Here is a 25,648-nt window from a genome sequence, read left to right on the forward strand (position 1 = left end):
AAAGTCACATGTAGTTTAAAGTAATGTCAGTAAGTCGATTGTGTGTTCTGAAAAAGTTTCTGTTTTATGTCTTTGAAAACAATTGCAGAAGTGTCAAAATAAAAGTGCTGGTGCTCCGTCTCTGACCAACTGCCTAGGACACACACTGCTCAACCTCTCGGGCTATGATGTGGAAGAGTACTTGCTGATGCCATCTGCAAAACCAAGGTGTGTACAAAGCTGTTGCTGGATGCCTCCTATTTTCATTGAGTTACAGTTATCCTTCCGCATGCACTGAGACTGGTTTTAGGACCCAGAGGGTGCTTTTCAGAGCTTGAATCTCTTATTTAAAATGGCAGTATAGTACTTGCATAGAACACCATTCTGTAATCATCTTTAAATGACTTATGGTACCAGACAGAGCACAAATGCTATGTGAACAGCTATTCTGCATTGTTTCATGGATAATGATAATAATGATGGTAATTATATATGTTGAATGCAAACACAGTTATTTTCTGAATATTTTCTACCCACAGTTGGTTGAAAAACCCACAGATGTGTGGAACTCCTGGACTTTGAGAGTCTACCATAGTTCAGAAAAAAAAAAAACCCAAACCACCATTGTTTCAAATGTTAATGTTCAGTAAAGCCCAAAAGTCTGATGTGTACCTTGGTGTTCATATGCAGTCCAAAGCCATGCTATAGACCTTAATCCGATTCTTCACTGCTGGCTTTCAGGCTTTAAAGCATTGGGAGAAATCATATACTTGAGATCTCATCAGTGACAGAGGCAGGAGAACTAGTAGCAGTTTTGCTGCTTTAGGGAGCAGAGCCGAAGAGCTAATGGCATAATGAAATAATGATCTCTTGTTAAAATTTCCTCTACTGTGTAGTAACTAGTAATAGAACCTGGGAGCAAATCATGTTTTTTTACAGTTCCTTATGGCTTTTGGAAAAATTTGGTGTTGAATTTTTAGGAAATGGAAAGAGGTGACTACAGATGTGGTAGATATGTTTGCATACTTTACATTGCTTGCGATGACAGAAGCACTTACTAGTTTGTCAAATTTCCCAAGTACCCAAAAACACAGAGCTTTGCTTTATAGATGTTGACATCCATTCGCTGTCCATGTTGCTAGGATACCATACCCCCTTCCATCTGCTTCTTCTCCTCCTTTGCCTTCAACCTTTGATCTTTGGTTTCCTTGCAATCTTTTTGCTTTCTTCCCTCTTAGCATCCTCAAATATATCCTACAGTCTCTGATTCTCCTTTTGAACCTTGATGGGATAAAAGTTGTATTCACAGAACTTGGAATAGTACCTAGCATATCAGAGGTACCCAGTCTAAGCCTGTTGAATGGATGAATGAATTCACTTGAGTCAGATAGCAATGCATCCCTATTCCTTAACGTTTGCAGTAAGGATATTACAGTACACGACTGTTCTTCAGTTTCTATCCATACTCTGAGAAGCCAATATGAATGTGTACCTTTCTTCTTACCTTTATTCTTATGTCAGCCATATTGAGAAGCTTAATAAATATAAGATACCATACAGACCATGGAGATAAAGCTGCATAATTCTCACTTAGGAAAAACTTATTAGCTGCATGAAAGGCAAACCAGCAAGTTAATGATTATAAAACTCAGTGTGGTAGTTGATAAGACTGATGGAATGTATTGGGACAATTCAAAAGAGAAGTACCTTACCCATTGTAGTTTTGCGATGCCTTCTAGAGCAAGGTAAGCCCTGAAAGTAATAAAGGGAAAGAACAGAGCAGGAGAGCCAAACTAGGCAGTCATAAGATTGAACTGGAGCAGCTCATCCTGAATAGTGGATGTGAATTAAAACTGAGTTCTAAGAGTCACAACCATGTCCTTCCACAGTGCTTGTTTCCTGCTAAGTTCTACTAAGTATAGCTTCTAGCAAGGTGATCCATGCTCATTCCTTCTTCATAAGCAATACCCTCTCTCTGGGTACTAGTCTGAGGTCAGGTCACCATCATCAGCAGGTGTCTCTATTGATGAGGTCATGCTATAGGTCAGACTTGCTTAGCAGACTACCGTCTTTGGATGACCATAACTGCTATGTTTTGGCTCTGAATGACCCTTTGAGTGGAATCCTGATAATCTGATTGGGACTAACATTATGTTTGCTCCTAATAGGCTTGGAGGTTGGTCTTTTGGAGTACACATACCCAATGATGCTGAAGATTTTAAGACAAACACATCAAAACCAAGGACTTTGGCGAAGGTAATAGAATTCCCTTTCTTCATGTTTTGCAAAATATTTAAGACAAATAAAAGCCCAAATACATTTTTGAGCCTGGGCTTGCAGAAGGCAAATCAAATACCAGTATTTGTTCCTGAAAATTGAGAATGATTGTGTTATGAAGATTCTCTTGAGAGAAGAAAAGAGTTGATTACTTTAGAAGGTATGTTTGTACAACAAACAGACTAGTACCTTTTGTTTAGACAGGATTTCATCTAGTGTAAAAGGAGGGCTGATCTACTTTTATGGATGCCTGTGGTTGCCATGAGGGGAGCCACCGTCACTGTTAATGGTTGCCTAAGAATTCTCCTATGCATGGAGTTGAACCCATCTTTCAAAAGGTTGTATTCATGCCAACTCAACAGAAGGCAAAGAACAGTAAATCAGGATGAATCTTGGAGTCTCTGGGGTTCTGACACAACAAGTGTACCTTAGGAGTTAGGAATAGTCACACCAGAATTGCAGGGAGAAGGCAGGAGATTCTTCATTGGGAGGAAGTGAGAATTGGATGAAATTCTAGAGTAGGTATGCATAAGTGCTAAATAACATGCCCTGCCTCCTACAAGGAAATAGTCAATATAAGCTTAAAATGGGCAAAAATGGAAGGATCAAAGCTTTTAGTTGTTGTGATTAGGGAAGGAGCAAGGCATGTGAAAGGGAAATTGGAAACAATAAATTAGGGAAGAAAGCTAAATCCACCCTGAAGGACTGAGTGGAGAGATGGCCAAGTCGTTTCTTTCTTTCCTGTGTAGGTTTTCTATCTGTTCATAAACTCACCACAGACCCCACTGTAAAGCGCATGTGCCCAGGAGTCTCACTCCTTACTGGAAGCAGGGGTGTTTGCACTTCTCTTGAACTGGGGAGGCTAATCCACATAAGCAACTGTCTGTGAGTGGGGGGTTACTTGGGTGATAAATTGCCCACAGACACTTCATGAAAATCCGCTGAGAACATCTCAGCAGCTGTACTTTACAGTCTAATCCCTGAAGAAAATCCCAAGTCATAGTACAAACTGTGCAGAAACCCCTTCTTCAGCTGAGGGATCTTCAAATATCTTTTCTTTTCAAAAATCAATGTGCACATAGATTTATAGATCAACATGAGAATCCCAGCACCCAGAACTTCAAGGGAAATAATTTAAATGGATTTGCTGCTTTATATTGCAAGGTATTGTATAGATACAGTTAAAATATGACTAATCTGTAGAAGGGTCCTGCTGAGGTTTGTAACAATACCTTGACTTTTCTATCCAAGTCTAGACACTCCTTGTTGCTATTAGATGCTTGTGCCTTTGCTTTTGGATGCCCGAAGCCTGAGCCAGAGGTCAGGTAGAAGCGGCTTGTGTGTTGTTCTATTTCTATTGAACAGAAACTCCTGTTTCTATTGGTTCACATGGTTCTTCTGCATTGGTGATAGTTTCTGGAGACTTTTTACTGCCTGACAAGTTCTTTACAGGAGAACCGAATGAGTTCTATCGACCCTTCATGGAATGCACTTCTTTCTAGAAAGCCAAGAAATCTGGTATTGTGAGAGGAACGAAGGGCTGTGTTATCAGAGCCCAGAGGTGCCTGGTATCCTGTCAAGTGATTTGATCTCCTTTCAGTAGCAGCCTTTCCCTTCAGTTTTCTGGCTGTGTTTAAGATATAAAGGATGATTTTCATTGTCCTTTTGAAGGAAAATTAAACATTTTGATATGGATATGCCTTAGTACATAATCCAGGGATTATGGACTGCTTGCGAGGGACCTTTCTGTGGCAGCCTCCCTGACACTTGGAATGTATGTTTTATTCAATGCAAATGTACTTTCTAGCATATGCATTTCAATAGAAAAGGCCAAACACATGGCCCACACCTGTGTATGTATGTGAGCATGTAAATGCTCATGCTTTTGTGTGTATATGTATATATATATATATGTATATATGTATGTATGTATGATGTGTATGCACGTGTATAAAACATTTCCTTTACCTACCCTTTTACAGAGGTGAGTGCACACAGACTGACTTTCTATTTATTCTGTTCTAAGTTCCATTAGGAACCATTACCTGTGATTTCTGTGAGCAAGAATCGGAGGTAACAAAAGGTGTTCTTACTTCCTTTACTAAACTGTCTCACTTTCTGATTTTTGGGCCAAAAGGGAAAGCAATTGCATAACCATATCTAGAGCACAATGTTGTTTTAGAAAAGAATTCTTTGAAGGAAACACTTCATTTGAATGCTGCAAAATTCTTAGTGAAAAATTAAGATCGTCTTAAAAATTGCTCAATTTAAAAAAATTAATAAAGGCCCTCTCAAATGAAGATCACTCAATTTAAAAAATTGAAGGAGGAGCCCAAGAACATTTTAAATTCTATTTCTGGAACCTCACTAAATTCTTTTATTGCAAAATTTAAAAAATGCGTATTTGAAGTAGCTACAAGTAGCCTTCTCACTATGGAGGCATTTAGTCTATGACCACAGGGCTGGGCAGGGGTGGGCTGCACTCAGTGATGCCATCTGGTATTCTGGCTATGAAGGTGCCTCTGAGCTGGGCCACTCCAGTGGTCTTGCAGTGGGCATGCAGTTCAGTTAGGTGCTGACTGCCTGGTGCAGCTCCCACTGTGTATCATCTAGTCTATTTGTTGGTGTAATTAAAACACTACTGTGCCTGTGGTTCTTGTTGAGACAAGCACTTAGTGAATTCTTAAACTTAATTAGTGGGATCTGGGGAGTGTCAGACTGCCAGGGAGCAATGTACACCTTGAAGTGTGAGGTCCTTTTGTCCCTCTGAGAGGGCCATTTAGCTACACTCTTGCTCTGTAATATGAAATTCTATCTTTCAGCATCTTGCTTAGAAACCCTCAACTCAGGTTTCTCTGCTGGGAAGTTTTTGTACTTTGTCTTCAGAGATAGCACAGGTGACACTTTTGACAAATGTACACCACTCTGTAATAAGGACGCACATTTATCAGTGCTCCACAGAGACTATCTTGCCACTTTTCCAAGCACTTCTGCACCTTTCCCCTCCTATTTCCAAATCCTACAAGCCTCTCTTGTCACCAAGGTGCTAATCCTAAAGTGGTGCCCTGTATTTTCAGTTTCTATGACAGTTTCACCTTCTGCCAGTGTTAATTGCTATGTCAGTCATCTGATCCCACATAAATAATCAACCCCAGAGTTTTCAAACCTCCATGGCCTGAACAAAGGTTATTTATTCAGCTCAGATTCTGTGAAGTTCTGCTGCTGTCATCTTCACTGGGATCACTGTGGGCAGGAATGAGCTTGTGCATAGGTAACTGGCTGTTGGCTTCTGATAGGAGGAAGATGGATGATTTAATTTAGAATATTTAGGGAAGGAAAATATCCTCCAAATGAGTGGGGGAACTTGAAGTGAAAATAGTTGCTTTATTACTTGCTGGCCTTGGGAAATGCATTGCATATCCCACAGACACATACTCAGAAGAATAGAACAGGAGAGGTTTTGGAGATAGACAAACATACACGATCAATGTCTTTATTATTTCTATAATATGGACATATATATAATATATATTATTTATATATATTATATATATATATAATCCAAACAGGGTTTCTACATGGAGTTTTAATTTGTGAATTTAAAGGAGGCTGGCACAGGCTATAGGAGGCATGTTGTAATTGAAGAGTGGACACTATGGTTTGTCTGCACATCTGTGTCTGGTGTGAGAGACAGCAGGGTAAGCTGAGAAGATTGTCTCTGCACAACTCCTTCTATAAGAAAGAGACCACTAATCAGAGGCAATGCAAAGTAGATATTTAGATCAGCCACTGAGGAGCTAAATGGAAATAAAGAACTGGTAACAGGTCCCGTTTTCTGGAAGGAAACAACACCTGAATGACATTCAGAAGGAATGCTCAGGCCACATGAAATACTAAGAATGCACTGCAGTCTGTGTATGCATGGAGTCTGAGCTCATCTCTACTCTGTGTTTTATTTCCCAGTAGGTCCGCCCAGCCAGGTCCTCTGGGTAACATCGTAGCTCAGAAAGAATGATGCACACAACTCTGTTCTTTTCAAATCTTTTCTATTGTCTCATTTTGTAGTTCAAAACAAGCGGTCAAGCACAAAGTCTCATGACAAAGGTCCAAGAAATTGAGAAACAGGGGCCCCTTTTTGTGTTTTAGAATGGCGACCTCAGAGCCCAGACAGTTGAGGCATGGGGTTAGCAGCAGCATCTCACTCTCCAGCTCTTTTTCCTTCTATCACCAACTTGCTGTTATCAGTGTTCTAAGATATTGTAAATCTAAAATATATGTGCCTTCAGCAAATCCTACCGGCATGCGCCATAAGTGGATATTAATTAGACCAGAAGCTCTGAATACCCAAGGCACAATTAGCATAACAAATGACTCCCATGAAGAAGTAAGGAGAGGGTCCTGATCCTGGAAAGGCTTGATCTAGCATTGTAGGGGAGTACCAGAACAGAGAAAAAGGAGGGAGGTGATTGGAGAATGGGTGGAGAGAAGAAGGCTTAGGGGACATATGGGGAGCGGCGAACTGGGAAAGGGGAAATCATTTGGAATGTAAACAAATATAGAAAATAAAAAAAAAGAGCATATCCAAAGAAATATATATATATAATATATATATATATTAAAAACCAGGCAACATCAAAATAAAATTTGAAAATTTCTGATCTAAGGTGATGACTATGTTATCTCCCTTTCTCTTTTTCTTTTTCCTTCTCATTTATTAAACTTGTAATGAAACTGTGTCATGGTGAAGAATGAGATTGTGGACTGACTTTAATGGAACCCTAAATTTCCTGGAAATATAAAATGACTATTGCCTGTGTATGCAAGTATGGGTGAATGAGTGTGTGTGTGTGTGTGTGTGTGTGTGTGTGTATGTATGTCACCGTACAGAACTGCAAAGGAAATGCCTGATAGCAAGAGTTAGACATACTTGTGAGGTATAATCCAGAATTCTTGAGCTTAGTGCTTATTCTATCCCAGATCTCAGGCCTCAATCTGCACTGCAGAATCATAGCTCCAAAATGTCCTATGTCTTGAAGTAGAGTTTGCCTGTGCTACGCTACTGTACTTAGGCAGAGTTCCAACACTCACAGAAAGAGTATCATGCCCCTGGTGTTTAGTAGGTTTTAAGATGACCTCCTTTTCCTTGCAGTTTAGAAGATAACTTTATGAAGTAAGTAAGCAGTTAGAAACAGGAGCTAGTTGTATGAAAGACGGGGTGGCTGTCTACTGAAGTAAACGAATTGGGAAACATTGACCTGTACAGTAGATTTTCATTTTATTTCATATGTATCCTACTTTATCACTTACCTGTTCCTACAGACTACTATTCATGGTCCTGTGAAATACAATTGGTCACAGAAAGATTGAGGACAAATGGCTTGAGGCCAGGCTCTCACTTAGTGTGCAAACTCAAGGAGGCTTCTCCAAGCACTAACGTTGTGCAGAGTAGTTTTTATTCGTCACTGTAGATGATCTATTGAAAACCAGCATTGCTAGAGCTATATGATATTTGAATTGTGACCCAAATGCACTAGATGACTCCTTGAATTTCTTGAAGATACCAGCTTTAGAGCCTTACCATACATATATCAGTTTTTATTAAAATCTTGATATCTTTAAGAATGGGAAGCAGCGGTTTGATTAGCAGCTTTTATGATATTTAGCATCTGGTCCTTACTATATTGTCTCTCTTTTCTCCTTCACCTTGCTCATTTCAAGAGGGACATAGGTTTATTCTCCATGCTCAACAAATGTTCAATTTGATTTATTTTGAGAAATAATGTTCCACGTGCAGTTATTAAATTGAAAGTAATCATTTTTTCTGATCATCTTCCACGCCTTTAATTTGCAGGTCAAATTTCATTAGCTTACCAACTGAGAAAAAAAATATATAATGGGTTTCAGTCCCAAATCCTGTGAGACTGTAATTATAAAGCTACATTCACATTTGTTCTGGGGAAAATTAATCTATTTTTAGCTGTAAATTATATGCTTGAGATAAATATAAAATTAGCAGACTGGAATTGGCTGTCACTGTCAGCCATGAGGGAGCGTTGCTCTGGTCTCTGTGTTCAGGTGCTCTGGAAAGCTTATTAAGACTTAAGAAGCATTTTCATGAGATTCATCTTTTCTCGTTTCAGGTGTGGTACAATCAGAAGGGTTTCCATTCTCTACCCTCCTACCTCAATCATCTCAACAACCTGATCTTGTGGCAGCACTTGCCTGCCAACACTACAGACTGGAGACAATATGGTAATGTCCTTTATTTATAAGTATAAATGGACTACTTTCTATATAACAGTATTTTTAAGAGTAGAAGCTTTACTTTTATTTTTTACATTAATATTTTTACTTTTAATTGATTATTAATTAATAATGAATGATATGAGGAATGGTGAGCAGCTTCCTATCAGCCCTGCATGCATAAAAATGCACCAAGTTTTAGACTCCTTCTGCCTCTCACATGAAAGGTTCAACCTTCTTGAATCTGTGACCTTGTCTGTGAAACAAAAGGCGTTCTGAGAGTTTATTTCAAAAATTGTTCTACAGTTTAATACCATATAGAAGCAAAAGAAAATTAAAAATTTAAGGACACAACTGTGTGGAACACTGTAGTAGAGAACAAAGATTTCCCTAATGTGTGATCATCATCGGGGAAGTGAAGATTGTAATTTGATTTATGTTGGCCTCTCGTCTCATCAATCACCGGTGTCAACCACTGACTGATTACCTATGCTTCTCATTTTGGAGAATGGCTCAGGTCCATTTCTAGAATCCAGAGTTGTTTTCTTGGTTTAGCAGACTTTACCATCTTTAGTTGAGTAGATAAGCCATAATTTATCGAGTTAATTAAGTATCATTATGAAAACAGCAACAACAATAGCAGCAGCAGCAACAACAACCAAAGTCCAGAAGTCTTAGCAGCAACAGGCCACAGCTGTCAGTTTGTTTAGCTTGTGCTTGCTGGAGCACAATATCCTCATGGAGGACAATCCTGAGCGTTACTCTGAAGTACTTACCTTTGCTTGCTTTTAATATCTGCCTCCTTATTTCCTACTGGCTTTCTTTTCTTTTATATGTGTGGGTGCTTCATTTACATGCATATTTATGTGCCACGTGCATGCCTTGTCCCCCAGAGGACAAAAGAAGGCATTGGTTGCCCCTGATGATACTGGAGTTGCAAATGGTTGTGATCCATCACTTCAGTACTGGAACTCAAACCCAGGTCCTCTGTAAAAGAAACGAATACTCTAAACCACTGAGCCATCTCTCTTGCACTCTTCCTTTTTACTTTTACTGTATTTTTGTGGTTTCCTTGTGTACACAAATGACAAGCAGTCTACCTCTGCCTATATCTCCAGCCTGTTGAATCCTTTTAAAATAAGATGAATTAGTTTTGTCACTCTGATATCTAATAATAGTGGATAATATCAAATATTAAAAGATGTATGGTTAAGAGAAGTACAAAAGTGGCAGACAACCAATCAGTGTAGGGACAGAAGAATGACTTTAATTAAGGGTTTAAACTATATCCATTAGGAAGTCCATTAGGATTTAACATTCATGGTTTCTTCTTAATTTTCATGTCAGAATTTGTAAGATAAAGTTTTATAGATGTATCCATTGAGACTAGGCTCCACAACTCTACATTTTGATTGTGGTTTTTCTGTAGTGGTCTCCATCTGTTGCAGAGATAAGTTTCCTTGATAAGAAAGTTGATAAAGTTTCTCTAACATGACTGCCCAAATGTTATCTGAGCAAAGAAGACACCAGTGGATATGCCAAAATATCCCCAAATATTGGGAAAAGTCTGTGAGGTCTCAACCCTTCACATATTATAGGCAACTGAGGAAAGCTGTGACCTGGAGATGTAGCCTTCTACAGCAAGAGTATACTAACTGGTTGTCCATTGCCAAATGGTCAGCTCTGGAAACATACAGGCAAGCAGTCTTATATGAAGTAAACTGATTATATTTAGGAATGTATAATGGTATACATATGCATAAATGAATATACTAATATTGAGAAGAGAGAACATGAGTTTGAAGGAGAGTCATGGGTATATATGGGAGGATTTAGAGAGAAGAAAAGGAAGGGAGAAATACTGTGATTAAAGTATAATTTCAAAACTAAAACAAAATTGGAAGATAGGCAATATTTGTCTACTTTATTGGTTCCTTATAATCAACTATGAGGCAGGCACTGAGCTAGTTTGGCTCTGGGGCATGGTAGCATCTTGTTCTCACTAGAAACCATCTTTACCTTTCTCTTATGTTCCACTGACAGAGTCTTTCTTCAGACAGTCTGTCCATCAAGGAGAATCACAGCATTCCTTGAGTTATGAACAATAGTTTGAAGTCAACTGGGCAATGTAGAAGTCAGGATGGCATGCCAAATTCTGGTGTGCTTCAGATTTCAATGAGTCCATATTGACCCCATCATGAAGTTGAGTGTAGAGAGAGTGGTCTTCTTCCTAAAAGGACTTTTTTCTTTGTAGCCAGATTCTACTTGACCTTGGCTGATGCTTCTAGGAGAAAAGACTTTTTTAGTTAGCCGATTGATGATTGATGATCTTTCCCAATATTGAGTATAAGAGTAGTGTTGTAAAAGGAATAGAAGAAAAAGAAGGAAAGAAATGCCCTTCTCACAATGTAAAGGCATTTAGGCAAGATCAGAGTGAAGCTAGAGAAAAGAGCACCCTAAAGTTCAAAGAAATGGGAGAAAGTTTGGGGCACTGGGGACAGAGACAGGAAAGTATTTAAGAACTAAAACAGAAACTTGGGCTTCTGAGGTTGAATGACTGAAGTCAGAACTGACGGCCTTCTGAGAAATGTAAGAAGAAAAAGGTATGGCAGAGAAGGCCCAGGCGCTCTGCACAGGACTGCTGTGGAGTGAGCAGGGAAAACTACGCAATAGGGTTCAGAACACTGGAAAGGAGAGATCAGAGCAGCCCTGCAACCTTGGTCCTAACCTTTCTTTAAAAGTGACAGGTAAAGGTAGCCAGATGAGCAAGCACAGCTTTCTTATTCAGCCAGTGAACAGGTCACGGCATCAGACTGCTATGTGTTGACCGTGGCTAGTGTCACACACACTAACATGACATGGAGCCTCTCCTCCCTTGGGAGTGATTGAAGGCCAGAGGTTCATTAGAAACAAATAGTAACAAATGGTTTAGGCTCTGGGAACTTCTTTACCACTGTAGCACCTGCAATGATAAACTGTTTTAGTGCAAAGACAGTTGTCTCAATCATCAGGAAGAAGTCAGAGTAGAAAACCTTTAGGCCTTGGCTCCCCTAGGGCTATATTACAGGAAAAACAAGAAATGAACTAAAATAACTTCCTGGGAGGTATGGATGTCAAAGATTGATAGAAACCAAACACCCAATCAAGAAAAAGTAAGGGCTTGCATGCGACTTTTGTTTGGTTTTGTTCCAACTACTCTTGGTGTATCCTGTCATGGTTTTGGAGTACTGGTAGCTCGGTCCAAAGTATGTTCTTGTGAACTGGAGGCAGCAGTGCACCCAGGATTGTAAGTGGTCTGTTCTGTTCTACACTGCTGGTTAACTGTCTGAGAGTCTGGGCTCTGGGTCATATTAGTCTGTATATTGCATGTGTAAGATTCTGATAACAAATGTGCTAGAAAAAGGCAGAAAGCAGTGGATATGGCCTGTTAAAGTCACAAGGGGGACTAGGCTGTCAGATGCCAGGGGAAGAACACTGCAGACTGTGTGTTGAGTATATATCTCAGCTATGGAACTAGAGGAAGCAGTGAGATTCTTGTGAAAATAAAGCATTTCAAGTCAGTGTGGTCTGGAAGGGAACTGGACAACTGTTTCCAGGAAATAGGAAAGACATGGGTATCCGCGAGTATCCACTCCAAGCAATTGAGTGACATAGAACTAATATACAAGGGAGGGGGCGGGCTTATCACTCTTCCCCAACTCTCTTTATTTGAGATAAGGTCTTTCCATATATCATGACTTGGCCTCAAATTCACAATCCTATTGTCTCTTAACAGTTAGAGGTATTGGAGACCTATGCTACTATGCCTTGCTGGTTATTACAAATGCTTAATTATGAACAAAAATATTACATGTTTTTTTAATTTTTTTTTATTCAATATAATTTATTTACATTTCAAATGATTTCCCCTTTTCTAGCCCCCCACTCCCCGAAAGTCCCATAAGCCCCCTTCTCTTCCCCTGTCCTCCCACCCACCCCTTCCCACTTCCCCGTTCTGGTTTTGCCGAATACTGCTTCACTGAGTCTTTCCAGAACCAGGGGCCACTCCTCCTTTCTTCTTGTACCTCATTTGATGTGTGGATTATGTTTGGGGTATTCCAGTTTTCTAGGTTAATATCCACTTATTAGTGAGTGCATACCATGATTCACCTTTTGAGTCTGGGTTACCTCACTTAGTATGATGTTCTCTAGCTCCATCCATTTGCCTAAGAATTTCATGAATTCATTGTTTCTAATGGCTGAATAGTACTCCATTGTGTAGATATACCACATTTTTTGCATCCACTCTTCTGCTGAGGGATGCCTGGGTTCTTTCCAGCATCTGGCAATTATAAATAGGGCTGCTATGAACATAGTAGAGCATGTATCCTTATTGCATGGTGGGGAATCCTCTGGGTATATGCCCAGGAGTGGTATAGCAGGATCTTCTGGAAGTGAGGTGCCCAGTTTTCGGAGGAACCGCCAGACTGATTTCCAGAGTGGTTGTACCAATTTGCAACCCCACCAGCAGTGGAGGAGTGTTCCTCTTTTTCCACACCCTCTCTAACACCTGCTGTCTCCTGAATTTTTAATCTTAGCCATTCTGACTGGTGTAAGGTGAAATCTCAGGGTTGTTTTGATTTGCATTTCCTTAACAATTAGAGGTATTGGAGACCTATGCTACTATGCCTTGCTGGTTATTACAAATGCTTAATTATGAACAAAAATATTACATGGTTTTTCAAAACACTGGCTTTATTATTATTCAGATATAGTGAAGGGCACGCGATAAGTATATAATTGAATGAATGGTGGGTTTTTATACTAAAAAATTCTAGAGGGGGCAAGCTGTCCACTAGAACCCACATGGAAGGCACTGGGGTTGTTCAGGAGAGAAGAAAAGGAAATGTGGGCCAGACCCTCTGATGCGCTTGTGCAGGGAGCAGTATTGAGGCTTGGGGAGCAGATTCAGCATTGCTTTTGAGGAGTGAATGCAGTGATGGGTGTGGTTATATGCAGAGTCTGTACCTAATCGGCAAGTACTTAGAGGTGACTAGAGTAGAGGGTACCAGAGCCTTGCTGCCTCGACCACAGTCATTCATTTATCCTGTCTGTACAACCCATCAGATAACCAGACATCCTGATGATGCTCATCTCAGAAGCATCTACATAAAGCAGTAGGCTCTTCATTTATTTGTGGAGAAGCTGTGTTAGACTTGAAAAAACACATTTATTCTCTGGTTATTGGAAATTTCTTTAAAGATATTTTATTTGCTTTGTGTCAGAGTTTCAATTTTTGACTTGTTTATGCACTCGCAGCTGGAGAGGAAGTTTTGTGTAATAAATTGGGAACACAGAAGACAACACCATGGGAGGGTGCATTGTGGGTTGTTATTAAAATATTGATTAAAAACTCCCACTAGCAAATCTCTGAGCAAAATATTCTATCACATCCTTCTCCTCTTGCCCATTCATGTGGGAATTGGATAGAGCTGGATCTATGAGTTTAATATTATAATGAAAGCAAAGCTTAGCTGGGGGAGGAGGGTGGTGGCAGAAGATGAGTCTTGTCCTCAGCTTTGGCCCCAGCAGCTACACAACGCAGGGCATAGGAGCCTCCAGACAACAGAAGCCAAACACGCATCTATGAACTATACAGACAACACAGTGTACTCAAGATCAGTTCTCTGACAGCTGTGTTGGCAGGCAGGTATGGACAATCTTGTCTTAGAGATGAAGGAGTCCCAACCTGTCGAAGAAGGTTGGCATGTTGGGACCTATGGTGGTCTCTTCTCTCATCCTAGTGAGCTCATCCTGTCTAAGTCTCTTATTTGAACCATGAATCTCACTGTAATACAGTTTGAATTTTCTAGTGAATTTCCATAGAGTCAATGCTGGAAGAGGTGGGTGCTAGCCCAAGCAAAGCATCTGTGGTTTCCAAAGTCAGTTTCCAAGATGGACTATTTCTTCCTGTGTGTTAATTTAGTAGGGTTTCATCTGCCCTATGTAACAGGTACCAGGACATTTTGAGGTACCAAGAAGTACAGCTATTCAGGTGCTACTTGGAGTCTGGTATGGGGATTTTGGACTTAACAAAGATGGCAGGACTGTGCAATGAGAGGTAATTCCTATCCTTTTTTTTTTTTTGTAAATTCATGTCGGCAGCTAATCACATTTGTCATCAGAGGCAATTATCAGAATCCTAACCTACACATCAGTGGATACAACTTTGAATCTGTCCTTTTCACTAAATCTTTTCCCATTTTGTCCCTGTAACTCCACAGGTACATGTCATCTGTCTTTTTATTTCTACTCGTATCTGGCCCTAGGTACCAAAAATATTAATCTAGATATTTTTCCCATGGGCAGCCTACCATGGGGGCTCTCTGGGTATGTCTGAGGTTAACCATGGAAAGAATCTTCCTGTACATGGTATTCTCCTTAATTCATACCCTTTCTTCTAAGATAGTGCCTTACTATAAAAGGTAGATGGAACTCATCATCCTCCTGCCTCATTTTCAATTATTGAGATTGTAGATGACTTCATGTGGAGCCCTTACTATTTCCTTTACATTTTTGGCCTTAATAATTTTTTGGGGGGAAATCATTTGAAATGTAAATAAAAAAATATATCAAATAAAAAAATAAAAAAATAATTTTTTTTTTTAAAATTTGAAACAAGATCTTATGCAGTTCAGCTTGTCCTTCTGACCTGCTGTGTGAGGAGGATAACCTCAAACTCCTAATCGTTCTGCCCCTGTTTCCTAGGCACTGAGGTTACAAACATGCACTACAATGCCAGGGGATGACCTCCACGCTACCCCTGGTCTGGTCCAGCACTCTGTCCATTGGAGTTCTTTTCCAGCCAAAAGTTCAGCAACAGCCACTTCAGGACTCTTTGCTGTTTCTCATATGTGCACATCAAATCACAGTTCTATTTGCTTAAAAATTTATCTCTATTAAATATTCATAGACCTTGACTTTGTCACTTTCGTACTTTCTTCCCCAATGCCTAGGTGTTTATCCTACATTTGGGTCATGTAATGAGAGCAGAAAAGCAAGGAAAGTCTCCAAGCCTGTGTGCCCAGCTCAGGCCATCCCACACAGCTCCTCTACCACATATCATGTGCCTACTAAACGCTGTTGCCTTCTGGCTCTTCTTTTCTGAAATCATTTTTTTTGGAATTCCATTTGTATTGATTCAACAATCAAAATGCAATCAAGATGCTGACATTTTGTTGGAAAAAGTGTTTCAAAAAGTGTTGAAATTGTCCTTCTTGTCCAAACTTAGAAATGTCTGTGACTTTCAAATGCATGATAAAGCCCATGCATTTAAATAGCAGTGCATTTTCTCCTGCCAGCCTGAGATCTCACCTTATCCTTTCCCATCCCTTCTCTTGTGGATCAGCATCTTCGGTACTAGGCTCTCTCTCTCTCTCTCTCTCTCTCTCTCTCTCTCTCTCTCTCTCTCTAAATATTTATTTGAAAGTACACTGTAGCTGTCTTCAAATACACCAGAAGAGGCCATCAGATACCATTACAAATGGTTGTAAGCTACCATGTGGTTGCTGGGATTTAAACTCAGGACCCTCAGAAGAGCAGTCAGTGCTCTTAACTGCTGAGTTTTTTCTCCAGCCCCATCACTGAGCTTTTATGTTCAGTGGATTACTGCCCCTGGGGATCCTCAGCCAGCTTTCTTCCCTCACTGTCTAGCACTTTATCCCAACATCCTGCATTTCTGCCCAACTCCCAGGATCTGGCTGAGGTGTGACTGAGCTGCTCTGGGGGTCCTTCCACCTCTCAGAGTGAGTGGATGGCTCGTCTCTCTTGCACTCAGGTAGTAGATTCTAAAGTCTACCTATAGATCCACTTCAGCCAACACATAAATAGTATCACAAACACCTGGAGATATTATGCTAAGCAAAGTATAAGTGAGAACTGTAGATTGGCATTATCTACGTTTGGTTTTGTAGCTTTGTGACCTGATAATTTGTAGTATCTTTCTGTATCTATTATCTCATTTAACATGATATTTGATAATTTATTTCTGTTGCTAAGTAATGACAATGTTTCATTTTTCTTTGCCTGAATAATATGCACTTGGTATAAACACACTAATCTTTATCTATTTGTCAGTCGATAGACACCTAGGTTAACTCCGTGTCATGTCTACTGTGAGTAGGGACAGAGTGCACATGAAAACCCAGATGTTCCTTTGATGGACAGTGGAAGGACTGATGGGTCACAGGACAGATCTACTGTTAAGTTTTTAAGGACCACCCATGTTATTTTTCCAAAACTGCTGCCCTACCTTATACTTCAACAACAGTGTGTTGCTCCCCTTGTTCTATATTCTCACTTAAGCTTATCATTTGGCATTTGACATGACCTCACAGTCCTGCTAACTGGAGTCAGGCCTCACTTCCCCATGGTTGCCATATATATTTCTCTGATGATTTCTGCTGTCACACTTATTTTCATTTCATATTCTATTGAGAGTACATTTTTTTTAGTAATATTGAATTTTAAGTCATTGTAGTTGGTTACATTTTGCTGTTGAGTTACTTATGCATTCTTGACAAACATCATTCATCAAATGTGTGGTTTGAAACATTGTTGTTGCCCTTTCTGTAGGTTGTGTCTTCCCTCAGTTGGTCACTTTTCCCCTCTGTCAAAGTGTTTTCATTTGATGCCATCCTGTTTGCCTATTCTTGCTGGTTTCCTGTGTATTTTGGATCTTATTAAAAAAAAATCAAGTCATGTCCAGGGCAGTGTTGCACAGCATCCCTTTCCCCCTTTATACAACCCTTGTATGGCATCCTTGTACGCCTTCAGGTCTGATGGTTTCTGAACTCATCTTTGTATAAGGTTAGAAATAGTTTTGTTTCTTTCCTTTGCATATGAATGCCCAGTTTTTGTAGTTCCGTTTAGGAAAAAGTTTGCTTCTTTCCCCAGAGGATGTTCTTTTCTGTGATTTTAATTGTTTATTACATTGTTTGTTTATTGTGGTGGGTTTTTGTTAATGTGGGTACCTATGCTATGATGCAGATGTGGTCAGAAGACAACTTACAGGAAACAGTTCTCTCCCTCTACCATGTGAGTCCTGGGAATCAAACTCATATCACTGGGCTTGGTGGCAATTACCTGCTGAGTAATCTCACTAGTCTGCCTACTTTATTTTGGGCATCTTTGTGTGTGTGTGTGTGTGTGTGTGTGTGAGTGTATGTGTTTGTGTGTGTATATAATAGTTTTTTGGAGTTAAATAATATGATGCCTTTAGCTCTAGCCTATTCAAGATTACTTTGAATATTTAGGGTTTATTATGATTTTTTATGATTTTTTTCTTTTTCTTTTTCCCTATCAGTAACCCTCTTTCTGAATTCCATTGATAAATTACATCATAATAGGATTCTAGGTGCCTCAAGCAGGACAGAGATGGGTCTGCACACATGGCATGTTAGGAGATGAGGCAAAGCTGAAATAAACTAAGGAACAATAAAAATAAACATGGCATTATTTCCGTTGTTTCTATTGATGGAATAAGATGAAGTAAGTATCTGGCAATAAACTTCCTCCCTCAGTACACAGTGAGAGAGAAGGAGTCTGAGATCAGGATATTAAGACCCCAGCAGATGTGGCTATTGGGTTCTGCAAACTGGCCTATAGATGTGACCTTTAATTCAGTCACAGCCATGAAGTTGGGATGACCAGTGTCCTGCTGTGCATGGCTGACAATGTAGAAGGTGAGTTCTTTATACCTCACAATGCCATGTTCAGTCTGATTTCGAACAGGTGGATGTGGTGACTTCCTTCTTGGTAGTAAAGGATCACAATAGCTAGAGCCCCCTGATTCTATTCCTTTAAGCATTATAATTTGATAACTCATGTTAGTCGGGTGGAGAATAGCCCATCTCTGACCCAGGTGAGGTGGCCATTGTACATGGCTTTTTCATGTAAAGTGTTTAGGATCAGCTTTCTTGGTGAGGACACTTTGCCAGTAGTTGGCTGATTGGGGCAACTGTAGCTGCAAAGGTCTTCAGTTGGGCCACCCTTCTCAGGTTCTCTGTTGTGCCTGTCATTTGAGAGTTCATTTGGAGGCTTCTGTCAGGTCTGGGCTAAATACACAAAAGTTATGAGTACATGCACAGGATTCACTACTCTGTGTTCAAGTCTTTTGGTCCCCGGGAGTCTACCACCTGCTTAGCACCTGTGAGATTCCTCCTCTGGGTTTGTTGTTTTGTCTCTGTGGTCTGAGGTTGTAAGAGAGAGGACCCAGAAGGTATAGAACTTCTCCATTTTGGGGGACATAGAATCTGACCCTCAGTTTTTGCCTACAGTGTCAAAAGAGTACACAGTAGATTTCTGCTTATAGAATGTGGACAGAAAAACAGGTTTACCTCAAATTCTGTACTGAGAGATACCGTTGCCCATGATAGAAATAGTCAATGAGGACATCCTCCTATAGAAAGTAGCCAAAATAGAAATATTGTTAGCAACAAAAATAGGTTGTTGACCTATTAGTCAATGGAAGATTACAGGACCATTGGATCCATGGGAGTAAGAAAACTTGTGTGAGCACGAATTCCAGCACAGTTATACAGATATTTTACATGTACCAAAAAATATTGATGGACTATCAAGAGTGACCCAGTAAACTAAAGACATACAACATGAAACATAATTCAGTAAAAATTACTGTGTTAGAAGAAATTCCTAAAATAAAAAAAAAAACTGTTTGAGTCTGATTAGTTTTGGATTAGAATTTAATACAATTTTTTAACTTCATCTTTTGTTTGTTTATGTTGTGTTTGAGGATGTACATGTGGTATATATTTGTATCCTACTTTTAAAATCAAGAGCTTGCCATGTCATGGTTGCTTGTAATGCTTAGTATTGGTGTTACTTAATTTTAATATTGAGGAAAACACCCACAACATTCCTCCCAGAGATATCAAGAGTGGGAAGAGTGGGTAAATACCATGGAAAATGCCACTTAGGAGAATCACCTTGCATGTCTGTATTCACTCTTGGTAGTGTGTGATTACATTAGCCTTTGACTGTTCCTGAAGATTTCTGGTAACTCTTTAAGGAAGGAATTCTTCAACCTTTATTGCCTGAGAAAATTTTACATGAAACAAATATACAAAATAGATGTAAAAATCAAACACGTACTTATGATACATTACAAGACATATTTTAAAATAGTTCTTTGGTATATATTTACACTTTATTAAACATGAAAGAAATTAACATACTAATGAAATCTAGGCACAATTACTTTTTACCTAAAGAATTAAATCTTAGCTAGATATCTGATATGTTAGTGCAGAGAGCAACTTCAACAATTTTATAGTTGATCAATATTTTGCTTTTATAATTGCCAACATTGAGAGTACCACTTCATATTACTATGTAGAACAAAATGAGAGGAGATTTTTGAGGGCCATTTCAGAAATTATTAGAAATTCTGTCCAGATTTCAAGCCAAAATTGAGTTAACATTTTCAAATGAAACTCAAGTCAGCAATTCTCAAATATCCAATTTTAAAATCAAACATTCTAACATAATTCAACCTGAAGATACACTGGTTTTATAGTAACAGAATGGGCAAGGATGGCAAGAAAGTATTAAAGGTCTTTGCTTTTAAAAATTAAATACTTCTACTTTATAGGAAATAAAATCTACATATAGTAAATACACTGTATTTAATTATTTTCATTATTGACGAATCTGAGCCAAGGCATTTTAGGCAGGGTCTTTTGTAGTTTTTTGTTGTGGAGCATGCACAATACAAAGTATGCAAGCTGTGTGTTCAGTACTTGAAAATTTTTGATAGTTAGTCCTAATTGTCAACTTGGCATAATCTAGAACCCGCTAGAAAATCTCAAGGTGATTGTCTAGATCAAGTTGGCTTATAAGCATGTTGTGGGAGGTTATCTGTCCACCATGGATGGTGCCATTCCTTAGACAGGAGATCCTGAACTGTATCGAATGGAGAAAGTTGAGTCCTAGCTTGTATTTATTAATTCATTGCTTTCTGATCTTGACCACATATATAATATGTATCTAGTTGCTTTAAATTTTTTACAATGATAGATTGTAACTGGGAATTGTGAGCTATAATAACCTTTTCTTTCTTAAATTATTTTTTGTCAGGATAGTTTTTACAGAAATGAATAAGTGAAACATATAGCATGAAGATCTCATATTTCTTATGTTTTACTCTGAATTAATTACAATTTGACTATTTACATGTTCAGAAATCTACTTCTGTTGCCAAACTTTCTATTATCCTGCATTTAGTTATTACAACTTTATATGGGCTGGTGAACCTCCAGTTTAAGGAATAGTGATTTAAAACTTTTCTAACATATTGAGGTTAAGGAAAGTCTTTTTGATGAGGATGTTAGGGATGTCTGGGCATTAATACTTTCAAAGATATACATTTATAAAAATAATGAACCCTGAAGGGATGACTTGAATTGTAATGTGTTAAGTATTTTATCTATCATAATGAATATGGGACAAAAGCACAGATGTGCATTTTTATAAGTGACAAACATACAGTCTAGAAAACATACCAGATGCAGCCATAATGAGAACACTAAATGAGAAAACTAATTTTACACATTTATACATTGCTGTGGACCAATTCTAGGAAGGAAAAAAACTAGAATACAAATGATAAGGATAATCAAAGAAAGATGATTCAAGTGTCCTCAAAATGCACATGTGAGCATCATCTCTGAAAACCTTTGAAGTGATGTTGGCAAGAGCGATGCTCTCCATCATCTCCATTGTGTGCCGCTCTGGCCATGACCGGTTGATTTAAGATCCATGGGCCTGTTAGCAGCCTCATCAGCCCAAGATTCTCTCACTGTCTCATTGTTACCTAAGAAGACTATTGAGTGACAGGAGACAAAGAAAATAATACCCCAATTACAGGGATTGTTCCTTGTGATAATGTAGCATCCACACCAGGACATCAAAGGCTATATAAATGATGTTTCTGGCTTCATAGAAAAGGGATTAAATGGAGATTCAGATAATTAGAGTTGTCCCTTCTGTTCTGATGCCCATTCTGCTTGAAGTCAGGTCACTCAGGAGAACTTTTCTATGCTGCAGTTCTCTCTCTCTGAATTCACCTTCCAACCCCTAACCACTTGGCTGCCCTTTCTCTGTAGCTGGTCTCATATAGTAGTTGTCTTAGATGTACCAAACCCCATTCCCAGATGTGTAGGAAGTAGTCTGATATTTAACATTATACCATGTGAAGGTTTGAGAGACAGTCTGTGCAGGATGTGTCCCCTGTTGATGCAGGCTGAATGGATTTGAGAGTCTCAGGAGGCAGCCATCTTCCCCTGTGTTTGTAGTTCTTTTCCCTGTTCATTATTCTCTTATTTTTGAGGAAATGTATGCATACACCGTTTATTTAAATAACTTCAAACCTTTTTCTGGACTTTGCAAAATACACATAAAATCTTACATCCAATTTAAAGCAATGTTAGTTTAATTTTAAAGTATGTTTAACCTCATAGAAGTGCTACAAAAACAAATAGGATTCTGAAAAAAAATGGTGATATGATGGTGAGCCAAGTTGCTATAAAAATGAAAAAGTTACTTTGTGTTTGTAGACCCAGACACCACATGAGTTTCAAGCATATATACTTAGATCCATTGTAATTCACAATCCTTAGTGTGGCCAGAATCCCTATACTATTTCATGGTGCCCTCTGCTTGACTTCCAAGAATACCATAATGGCTTCTCTGTGGTGGAAGGTAATATTCTCAGGGATGGCCTACTTGTCTGCCTATCACAAGGCTCCTTCTAGCTGGCTCAGCAACACCTGAATGAATCATCTGGTCTGAGAATGAGCAGCACCATATCTTTGCTTGATTCTTGATGAATCACAGTTGACATCTAGTGCTCTGGTTTCCACACCCAGGTTAGAACACAGGCATAATGTGTTATTCTAATGTGATCTGGATGTGGTCTCAAATAAGCTGGCAGCAAGTACTGGCTTAACTACTGCTCTGACAGCAACACCAGGGTTTTCTGTTCTAAACCTAAAAATTGAATGTCTTTTTCTGTTTTGATTTTTTTAATTTAATTTAACTTAATTTATTAAATTTACATCCTCACTGCTCCACTCCTGGTCACCCCCTCCTACAGCCCTCCTCTGAGTGGGTGGGGAACCCTCTGGGTACTCCCCACCTACCCTAACACTTCAGGCTCTGCAAGGCTAGCCACATCCTCTGGCACTGAGGCATTCTGGCTAGAAGAACATATCCCAAATACAAAAAACAGCTTTTGGGATAGCTGTTTCATTCTATTTGTTTAGAACCCACATGAAGACCAAATTACACATCTGCTATATATGTGCAGGAGGCATAGGTCCAGTCTCTGTATGTTGTTTGGTTGGTGGTTCAGACTCTGAAAACCCCAAGGATCCAGGTTTGTTGACTCTAATGGTCTTCCTGTGGAGTTCCTGTCCCCTTTGAGGCCCTTAGTTGTTCTTTTTATTCTTCCATGAGCCCCTAAACTCCATCTACTGTTTGGCTGTGGTTGTCTGCATCTGTTTAAGTCAGCTGCTAGGTAGATCCTCTCAGAGGACAACATGCTTCTGTCTGCAAGTGTTCTGAGAAATATTAAAAAAGTGGCACCATCCCATGCTAAACCCAGCTACTCTTTGCCTCAGTGGGCTGACCAGCCTGTTCTTATCTTGTGGAGACTCTCTGACACAGTGCTCTGAAATCTCTCCACCCAGCTTGCTAAGTTCCCACTAAGAGATCATTACCACCCCAACCCCACGATTCAAAAGTCCCATGGCCTTTTGCGGTGCACATCTGGTAAACCCATGCTTTGCTGCTGTACCTTTCTCTCTGGAACCCAGTTGAGCCACTGTGTGAAGAAAAACATCACACAAACTTAGTTCAGTGACAATGGTAACTCAATTGCAGGGTGCAGCAATTAGAGTCCTAATCTTGTAAGCCATAGTAAATCTAATTCAGGAGACACTAGTAGCTATATCTTGTCCTCTCACTATCTGAGATACTTGTGGTTTAGGTACTTCTTCTCAAATTTGTCCATAATGATGTTGGTGTGACAGAGCTTCTTTCAAAAAAAATATATACCCATAGCTCAACACACATACTCAGAGTTTATAACACATGACCACAAGCTTGTATTATCCTAAGTATTTGTCAGGATTAGTTTCAGGGATCCTTGACCATTAGTTGTCCAAATCCATAAATGCTTAAATGTCTTATTTCAAATGCTATTGGTACAATATTGGCCTGTAACTCAGGCTTACTCTGCCACATAATTTACATACTCTCTGAGTGACTGAAAATACATAATAAAATAAAAATGTTATCAAGTAGTTTTCATGCTACACTGTCTAGGGAACAATGAAAAGGGAAATATCCATGCACACTCACTATGGAGACACGATTTTCCTGGACATTCCTAATGCATGCTTAGTTGAAGCTGTGGGTGTGTGTGTAAGGTGAGTGAGTATGGTGTCACTTCTGGGTAACAACTGCACGTCTCTTCTTACAAGCATGTAAGGACTCAGCATTTGAAGGCTGTCATTTTTTTTTTTGGAGATTTTTATTTTTTTGTCATTTTTTTCATGTACATGTGTGGTAAGCACACTTAACTCTCTATCCTATCAAAGATAACCAATATATCATTATTATCTCTTATCACCATGTTTTTTTATTTGTCCCTAAAATGAACTTCCTCTTATATCCTTTCAGTAACACCTCTCCCACTTTTGTATGCTTTTGTATATTTAACATTTTTAATTATTCACTTTACATCCCAATCGATGTTCCCTCTTCTGGTCTTCATCTCTGGCAGTCCCTCCTCCATACCTCCTTCTCCTCTGAGAAGGGGGAGCCTCTCCTGGGTAGCCTCCATCATAGACACATGAAGTCTCTGTAGGGTTAGGCACATCCTCTCTCACTGAGGCCGGACAAGGCAGCCCAACTAGAAGACCATATCCCATAGATAAGGAAAGACCAGGCTGCATATCTGCTACATATGTGTGTGGAAGCCTAGGTCTAGCCCATGTTGTTCTTTGGTTGGTGGTTCAGTTTCTGGGAGACCCAAGGGTCCAGGCTAGTTGACTCTGTTGGTCTTCCTGTGGAGTTTCTATCCCCTTCAGGGCCTTCAATCCTTCCCCCAGCTCTTCCATAATAGTTGCCAAGCTCCATCTAATTTTTGGCTGTGGGACTCTACATCCATCTGAATCAGTTACTGAGTGGAGCCTCTCAAAGGACAGTCATTCTAGGCTCCTGTCTGCAAGCATAACCGAGTATTATTAATAGTGTTAGGGATTTGTGGAAGACCACATGGCATTTATTTTTGTTCTTCTGACTTATTTTATGTATGTGGTATTTATTTTGGCAGTGTTTTTGCAAAAAGCAAGATTTCCTTTTCATTAAAAAGTGTTTGAATGTTATACTAAAATGTGTGTGTGTGTACATTTGTAAATACCTGGATCTACATTTAGAAATAACACATTTTTGCATCTCTTCATCTGACTATAGACACTGGAGTTATAGATTTATCTTGGTCATCAGGAATGATGCTTCAGTGAACATGGTCTGCAGACATCTGTATGATTTTATTCTTTGAGTAGGAATCTATCATTCCTTTAGTGGGAGTGCTACATCTTATACTATTTCTAGTTTTAGTTTTGAAGTACCTCCTCATAATGGTTGCACTAATTTCCATTCTCATCAGCAAGTTTTCGAGAAATGGTTATGTTAATTAGCTTGACTGTTAATCTAATCATTTCACCACATATTTGTATGCTAAGAATGGCACTGAAAACTTGAAACATAGATTCAGATTGACTTAATGATGGAGTTGTGTCCTAATAAACTCACAGTAAGTTGAAAATGTTATAATCAAGAAATTCATGTGACACAAATAACAGACAAAAGATAACAAGGTTGTGATCCTAAGTGATGGAGGATGGGTCATTGTTGAGTGGCTAGGATCTGCTGCTCAAAGTGCTTGCTGCCCAGCATGAGCAGAGTGTAGTACCATGTGTTCATAGCCAGCAAAGGATTAAAATTCAATTTTGAAGTGTGATTTCCACAAAGTATATTTTACTTCTGAAGTAGTGTAGAGTTGAAAATTCATAAAACTACTGCA

General features: G+C 39.2%; 1 protein-coding gene across 1 annotated transcript in view; it reads left to right on the forward strand.

Annotated features, from left to right (window-relative positions):
• Abca13 (ATP binding cassette subfamily A member 13) overlaps positions 1-25,648 on the forward strand; it is a 450,643-nt gene that overhangs the window by 290,771 nt on the left and 134,224 nt on the right. The window contains exons 41-43 of the mRNA XM_052199718.1: positions 89-207; positions 2,148-2,235; positions 8,397-8,508. Of these exons, the coding sequence (XP_052055678.1) occupies positions 89-207; positions 2,148-2,235; positions 8,397-8,508 (319 nt within the window). The remainder of the gene's footprint in view (positions 1-88; positions 208-2,147; positions 2,236-8,396; positions 8,509-25,648) is intronic.

The sequence above is a fragment of the Apodemus sylvaticus genome, chromosome 11 (assembly GCF_947179515.1).
Source record: "Apodemus sylvaticus chromosome 11, mApoSyl1.1, whole genome shotgun sequence".
Lineage (NCBI taxonomy): Eukaryota > Metazoa > Chordata > Mammalia > Rodentia > Muridae > Apodemus > Apodemus sylvaticus.